This window comes from Octopus bimaculoides, chromosome 14 (genome assembly GCF_001194135.2).
Source record: "Octopus bimaculoides isolate UCB-OBI-ISO-001 chromosome 14, ASM119413v2, whole genome shotgun sequence".
Lineage (NCBI taxonomy): Eukaryota > Metazoa > Mollusca > Cephalopoda > Octopoda > Octopodidae > Octopus > Octopus bimaculoides.
The window spans coordinates 13,991,916-14,000,435 of NC_068994.1; the positions used below are offsets into that span (position 1 = coordinate 13,991,916).

At 37.3% G+C, this 8,520-nt stretch overlaps 1 protein-coding gene across 4 annotated transcripts in view; it reads right to left on the bottom strand.

Moving 5' to 3' along the window:
* LOC106874302 (ectonucleoside triphosphate diphosphohydrolase 4) overlaps positions 1–8,520 on the bottom strand; it is a 58,430-nt gene that overhangs the window by 27,262 nt on the left and 22,648 nt on the right. For all 4 annotated transcript variants that reach the window (XM_014921988.2, XM_014921986.2, XM_014921989.2 and 1 more), the window contains exons 2-4: positions 3,526–3,962; positions 1,749–1,899; positions 262–425 (exon numbers count right to left, since the gene is read on the bottom strand). In XM_014921988.2, the coding sequence (XP_014777474.1) occupies positions 262–425; positions 1,749–1,899; positions 3,526–3,962 (752 nt within the window). The remainder of the gene's footprint in view (positions 1–261; positions 426–1,748; positions 1,900–3,525; positions 3,963–8,520) is intronic.

Consider the following 8,520-nt stretch of genomic DNA (forward strand, 5'->3'; position numbering starts at 1 on the left):
AATAATAACAATAATAATAATAAAAATAAAAATAATAATAATAATAATAATAATCATAATAATAATAATAATAATAAAAATAATAATAATAATAATAATAATCATAATAATAACAATAATAATAATAATAATAAAAATAATAATAATAATAATAATAATCATAATAATAATAATAATAATAAAAATAATAATAATAATCATAATAATAATCATAATAATAATAATAATAATAATAACAACAATGATAATAAAGGCACTTACCTTCAATGCCATGAGCAAACTTGTTTAAGATATAGTTGACAGCAATCCAACCATAGACACCTTCTTGTTTGCCAGTGATAACTTCAAAATTATTCTTAGCCACAACAAATTTGAAATACTTTGGTATGGATGTTTGCAGTTCTTCCAAAATACTGGCTTGGGCACTAGCAAGAAGAGAGGAGGGAAAAAGAATAAATGAATTCTTAGGGCAGAGAAAGGGCATAATTCCAGTTTCCACTTCACTAAGTGAACTGAGAACAAATCTTTCTACATAGAGGAAAGCAGTTTGGTTGTAGCATTCTTTAGAAGACTGCAACAGAATAAACTCATGATCTTTGAGTTACCATACCTAATGGTATATAAGATTTACTTTTTCTTTTTTAATCTAAAAACGTCACCCTGGGTCCCATATTTGGAGTTGGGCCTATATTATATGCTTTAAAGTACTAAAAACCTTTTTTTTTTTCATTTCCTGAATATGCACTGCTTGTCTGGGTTGGATAGGCCTAAGAATTCCATCGTACTCCAATGTCTACTCTGGCATGGTTTCAACGGCTGAATGCCCTTCCTAAAACACCAACCACTCCATAATGTATACTGGGTGCTTTTTCATGAGTCCAGCACTAGAGAGGTTGCAATACAGCTTGCAAGATTAGGAACTCTGTAAATTTTTCAATAGTGACCTCTGATAAGAATTACTTGCATTGTCTACTCCATTTGCATTTTTCAACGCACCCTTCTACCAGTCACATTCTAGATAATAAGAATGGGAAGATCTTTTAAGGGCATCCAGCTGTAGAAACTCTGCCAAATTTAGATTGGAGCCTGGTGTTGCCATCCGGTTTCACCAGTCCTCAGTCAAGTCGTCCAACCCATGCTAGCATGGAAAGCGGACGTTAAACGATGATGATGATGATGATGATATGTGGCAATAGCAATATTTACTGCTGAATTTTATACATACTCTTTTACTCTTCTACTTGTTTCAGTCATGTGACTGCGGCCATGCTGGAGCACCACCTATAGTCGAGCAAATTGACCCCAGGACTTATTCTTTGTAAGCCTAGTAGTACTTATTCTATCGGTCTCTTTTTGCCGAACTGCTAAGTTACGGGGACACAAACACACCAGCATCGGTTGTCAAGTGATGGTGGGGGGACAAACACACATACATATATACAACAGGCTTCTTTCAGTTTCCATCTACCAAATCCACTCCCAAGGCTTTGGTTGGCCCGAGGGGCTATAGTAGAAGACACTTGCCCAAGGTGACACGCAGTGGGACTGAACCCAGAACCATGTGGTTGGTAAGCAAGCTACTTACCACACATTTATTTTTAAACTTAAACTCAATTCCACATTGTTCTCTCACCTGTTCTTTGCATTTTTGTGTGAAGAACCTTCAACCTTCAAGCAGCATAAACCTTAAAGAAAGGTAAAAAATTAAGAGAGCATTAAAATAACCTCAAAATTATGTTACTGCTTACCTTGCAGGCAAAACTCTCATGCCAGCAGTGGCAAGAATATATAACAGGGTCTCAGAATGTTTCCCTTCTGGTATATTTTTGGCAGCATAGGATAACAATGGATGTAGATATTTGCTTGCTGCAGATGGATTAGAAGCAAATGTTGATAAACCTACAGGAAACAGAAAAACCAAAAATGAGAACAATAAAGATACACATAAGAGCAATGACTACAATCAAGATATTTCTCCATTTACATCTATATTTTTTTTGAGCATTCATCTATGAAGAAGAACAAGCCTTTGTGTTTTCAATAGTTATTACTTGGTTGTGAGAAGTGAACAACCTGCATTAAATTCATTAATCATTAGGAATTAGAGCATTTAATCAAGTATAAGTCACAATATTTTATACTTGATTTCAACTGAATAAAGCTAGGGGGCAACTTACAAAGAGCAAAAACAAAACTATGACAAGAAAAAATTCTGTACCAAGACTTAACACTAAATTAGGGGTGAAACTTGTACACGAGTAAGTAAAGCATTTCTCTAATGATCAAAAGAGCCCCACAGAGGATAATAATTGCATAAGGCTGTAAGGTGAGGTATACAAATCTTCTTGAAGAGATACAAAATGAAGTTAATACCTCTCAGAAGCCCTATGGTGGGTTGATGTAATTGTTAAATGTGAAAGTTCCAAGAAATTTTCAAAGATTCATAAGAGTTAATGCTTCACTCTGGTTGTATTATGTAGATAGTATGAAATAGAAATTTAATCCTATATTGGATACCAGACAGCAACATTCATTGAAAATCTGGCGCCTATTTCCAACACAAAGATTAAGGCTTTGCAAATGGCCTTGTAAAATAAGTTATTGGTGGCCATAAAAATCTATAGATAAAAATAAATTACAACGAGTTAATTTGTCATGAAAGTGAAATAGCCAATGCTTCAGGTACTTGTCCTTCTTGAGAGAAAGGAATAATGCTTTTAAAACTGAGCTGCAAATAAGTGAATAACAAAAGGAAATGGAGGAATTTTGTCAGGAGATAGATTTGAAGAAAGGGAGAAGGAAAAGTTAGATGTAGGAATAGTATGATGAGGAGAGGAAAAAGCAGAAGAAGGATAATCAAAGAAGTAGGTAAGTGAGGTAGGAGAAGAGAGCAAAAGAGTGAAGAGGTTAAAAACAAAGGGACATCACTAGCTTTCTTGGACTCTACATCTTGTTGTTGGCACTCCGTCACTTACGACGTCGAGGGTTCCAGTTGATCCGATCAACGGAACAGCCTGCTCGTGAAATTAACGTGCAAGTGGCTGAGCACTCCACAGACACCTGTACCTTTAACGTAGTTCTCGGGGATATTCAGCGTGACACAGAGTGACAAGGCTGACCCTTTGAAATACAGGCACAACAGAAACAGGAAGTAAGAGTGAGAGAAAGTTGTGGCGGAAGAGTACAGCAGGGTTCGCCACCATCCCCTGCCGGAGCCTTGTGGAGCTTTAGGTGTTTTCGCTCAATAAACACTCACAACGCCCGGTCTAGGAATCGAAACCGCGATCCTATGACCGCGAGTCCGCTGCCCTAACCACTGGGCCATTGCGTCTCCACACTCCACATCTTATCATATACTTTACCCTCTTGCTTATTTTCTCTATACATTATAATAAGCATTATAAAATATAAAACTGAGTTATGTATTTTATTCCAAACTGAATTTCTTCTATGTGTAATAAATACTTGGACAAACAATAATTATTAACTCTTTCTTTGCATCAAAATGTACCAAATCAATCTCACCTGGTGTGATCTTCTTCACTACTGGCTCTCCAGATGTTTCCCGAAGCTGAGAGATGTGTAGGAGTTCATTAGGGTTTCCGGAATGTGTTGGCCATTGATATACATACACGCGACTACCACTGCTCCCACAATCAATCACAATACCATAGTGGTAGCGCTGAGTCGATGGGCTGCCATGGTCATCTGCGTTCTGTTGAAAGCTGCCATACGAAGAAGCTGCAGACACAAGCGAAGGGTATATTGAATCCAGCTTCTGGTTTTTGAGTATTGACGGAGTGTGATGTATGTTTGAATGTCGCAGCTCCAGAAACATTATCAGAGCAATAGTGTAGAGAACCAACAGAATAACTACAATAATCACGCACTTCAGAGAGAGAGTGACGGTGACTGGGGTGCTGGGGGTTGACGTGAGGTAACGACACCAGCTGCATGTGATCCTACAAAGGAAAACAGATTTTTTAGAAACTGCACCGTTAAATGATACAACAATATGTTGCTTGAACAAGAAGGTTAATATTTTATTACTGACAAAAAAAAAAAAAAAAAATGAAAAAGAGAAGGAATACAAACAAACTTAATTACATTTCAAGGTTTGCAAACTAAGACATATAACAAGGATTTAAAAAGAAATTAAAAACAAAGTCAATCCCAGCAATATTTAAACACAGAACAAATAAATGCTGAACCTGGTTGTATAATACATCTAGCTCAGCACTTTAATGTCAGCAACACTTTCACTCCATCTCTCTATCTTTCATACATACCCCCGACCCCACCACACCCTACCACACACACACACACACACACACACACACACTAATAGACCCAGTTATTCAGACACTGCATGTATTCTGGTTTTTAGAATAGGTACACTGTATTCCTTGCATGTTGTAAGAGATAGCATTCAGAAAGATGTCCATCTGAAAACACCGCTTCAAAAAGCCCCCGTCCATCCCATGCCATTGCAGAAGAGGGAGAAGGGATGTTGATGATGATAATGATGATGATATTTCTTAAGAATCGATTCTTGTTTATTTGGTGGGTACCAAGATCTCTCTTAGATCAAAACCTACTGTCTTAAAAACAAGGAAAAATTAGACAACGTAACCCTACAAAAGCCCTACAAAAAGACAGGGTGGCTATGGCAAGAGTGTCTGAGATATCTGCTCAGTTTCATACTAATGAGAAGTGGGTGAAGGAGACAGGGCTGAGGTATTGTTATCATTGGCTGCTGATTAAGAAACACACTTAGTGACCGGCTGTTCACATGTTGTAAGTTTAACATGCGATAGACTTGCTGTACAACATTGACAACACATGTAGCTCCAAATCAGAATCAGAATTTTTACTCTAAGCTAAGTAATTATTTATTACATCGGAGCTTCTACATGGTCATTCGACTTGCTACAACTAGCATTCAAATCTCTCTTAAATCAAATACTACAGCCTAAAAATAGAAGGAATAACTGGACAAAGTAACCCTACATAAACAAAAAGACAGGATGCCTGTAACAAGGAATATCTTTGATAAAAAGTTTGCTTGATCAGGGCTAACATGGAGTGAAAAAAACAAAGGCTTATAGTTATCGTTTGTATGAACTGATTTAACGAGAGTAAATGAGAAAATGCAGTGCCTGCACAGTGTTGGTGGTAAGATATGAACCAGAGACCTGTTAGTTACTGGTTCATATCTCAAATGTCACCCATTATATTATCACTCACAAATAGAAAGCTGTCCTCTGTCTCCTATTCATGTGAAAAGATATGGAAGCAATTAACGTTATAGAGGGGAAGCCATTTTTTCTTAGAATTGAACCAACAAATGTCCATGACTTTAATCTGAACAAGCCAGTCTGACATCCAATCAACATAACTATCAGCAGTCATATAGATACAGCATGTTTTATGAGATAGGTTATTGAGATAAATCTACAGTAGGATAAATCTACATAGGCGCAGGAGTGGCTGTGTGGTAAGTAGCTTGCTTACCAACCACATGGTTCCGGGTTCAGTCCCACTGCGTGGCATCTTGGGCAAGTGTCTTCTACTATAGCCTCGGGCCGACCAAAGCCTTGTGAGTGGATTTGGTAGACGGAAACTGAAAGAAGCCCGTTGTATATATGTATATATATGTGTGTGTGTGTGTGTGTGTTTATGTGTCTGTGTTTGTCCCCCCAACATCGCTTGACAACCAATGCTGGTATGTTTATGTCTCCGTCACTTAGTGGTTTGGCAAAAAGAGACCGATAGAATAAGTACTAGGCTTACAAAGAATAAGTCCTGGGGTCGATTTGCTCGACTAAAGGTGGTGCTCCAGCATGGCCGCAGTCAAATGACTGAAACAAGTAAAAGAGTAATGGAAGATTTCTGTGGAGGCACATAACTTAAGATTGTAAGACTGTGGTTTCAATGTGTTGAACAAAACACCTCACCTCACATTGGCTCCAGCTCACTCAGCTGGTAGGAAATCAGTAACCCCTGCAATAGACCAGCTTCCTATCCAGGGAGGAATATATACGCCAGAGAAACCAGGAAACTGGCCCCATATTTCCTATGGAGTAATGTGGACCAACTTTTGTAGGTTAACCCATTTGATACCTAACCACCCAAGACCACCCTCTGTTCTACGATACAAACTTCCGGTTCTGTGGTGATCTAAATTAAAACCTTTAATTAAAGCTTCATGCTCATTTATGTTCCAAACACCAGCTTAATAATGACAAAGCTATTTTAATTTTCTTTTCATTACTTTCGAAATGAATTGAAAAGCAATGTGTATAGTGAGAAGTTTGGCTCCCAACCAAATGGTTCTGGGGCCAGTTCCATTGTGTGGCACCTTGGGTAAGCAAGTGTTTTCTACTATAACCTCAAACCAACCAAAGCTTTGTGACTGATTTGGTAGTTGGAAACTGAAAGAAACCCACTGTGTGTGTGTGTGTGTGTGTGTGTGTGTGTGTGTGTATGTATATATATATATATATATATATATATATACGGGGTACATTAGGTATTTGAGGACATACCACTTTTGAGTCATTGCTGCATCTTTTGCTAATTCTGTATAATCTTTGTTTCAGAAAATAATAATGGCAGACCCTCAGTTTACTCAAGAAATGAAGAGGCATGCTGTCATTGTGGTTATAGAGGCTGAGCGTAGTGATTTAGAAATATCTCGATCTTAAAAAGTTGCCAGATCTTTCATCTACAATGTTTATAAGGAGCTAGAGACTGACAATGGAAACATATCACCAGTATCGAAGCATAGAAAGCATTCTAAATGCTCTGAAATCATCAGAACACCTGAATTTATCCGGCGAGTTCAACATACCCTTGATTAAAATCCCAGATTACAATCCCATGAGCTCAATAGCAAAAGATCTCCATGTGCCAGAAGGAACAGTCAGAAATGTTGTCCATGAAGACATCATATATAAGTCTTATATGAGGAAAGGTCAAATTGTCAGAAAAAGCAAAAGAAAACCACTACACCAGATCTAAAAGGCTCTTTAACAAACTGAAAAATCCAGCAGAAGATTTGATTTGGTTTTTCTCAAATGAGAAAAACTTCAACCAAGATCAAAAAGTTAACAGAAGAAATGACATCTCTATAACTTAGCAGTTCGGCAAGAGAGACCAATAGAATAAGTACCAAGCTTGAAAAAAATAAATAAGTCCTGGGGGTTGATTTGTTCGACTAAAGCCCTTCAAGGCAGTGCCCCAGCATGGCCGCAGTCAAATGACTGAAGCAAGTAAAAGATATAAGATATTTTAAGAGAACTATCATAGCAAATAGGTTAAGGTTGTTGTTGTTGCTGTTGTTGTAGAGTTTCCCACTCCCTTTGGTCAGCCCTGGTTAAGAGAACCTAGGATCAAGGGCAATTCAACCATTTTGCTTTTCTGAAGTGATACATAGCCTGGACTACATTATCCAATGTGACTATTTCAAGACAGTACAGTATAATTTGAGAGTGATTTGGTTGCTATTTCTAGTATGCCGAGCAACCATGTAGAAGCTCCCTAGTTGACCTTGTACAGTTTAAAGTTGTTGACGTATGCTGATTGAATTCGGAAGAAAAGACGGCTATATGTCGGTTATGTTAAGTGCAGCCAGGTCTATTCTCACAAGTATCAGAAGACAGTTTGATTTTTGTTTGGTTGTGATTGTATTTTTTCCGAGAGGAGAGAGAGAGAGAGAGAGAGAGAGAGAGGGGGTGTGTGTGTGTGTGTTTCTTGTTTATGTGCACTTGACTGCTGACAAATTTGGTGCTGGATGTTCTGATGATGTCATTTAAGAAAAATTAACATTCTTATACGTAGGTGTATTCACATCACATCCTCTTGTCACAACAGGATCAACAAACTAAGTCCTAACAGGCTACAAGGTAGTGTGTATATAATATCTCAACCTACTAGGAAACAGCAGCTCAATTTCCCTCAAATTGCAACCTGCCATCATAAAAATACAAAAGATTGTTACAATTGAAATGACTAATGACAGACCAGCTCAACGATCAATCAATAAAACACCAATCGTTTTTATTGTCTGTAATCTAGAGCAAATCTTTCAAACAAACGGGATATAAATATACGGCGATATCTCACTTCACAAGGACCCACTTTACAAGTTTTATTTTTTCAAGCACAAGATCCAAATTTCGAATGAAGTGCAAAAGTTTCAACTACAATAACAAATGTTTCCGCATGTTACCGAGAATTTTACAGAGATTGGGAAAAAAAAAAAGCTTCTAAGAAAACTCTAGACTTGTTTTTAAAAAGAAATCAACAAGTCCATCTACAAGTGCTTGTGAATTGGCAATCACATTTACAAGTGATGGTGAGAGTGAGTCTAGTGCCGAGTTTTCACTTTATGAGCAGTCCCCGGGAACAAATTAACTCGTATATTGAGACATTACTCTGTGTGTGTGTGTGTGTGTATATATATATATATATACGTATATATAAATATATATATATATATATATATATATATATATA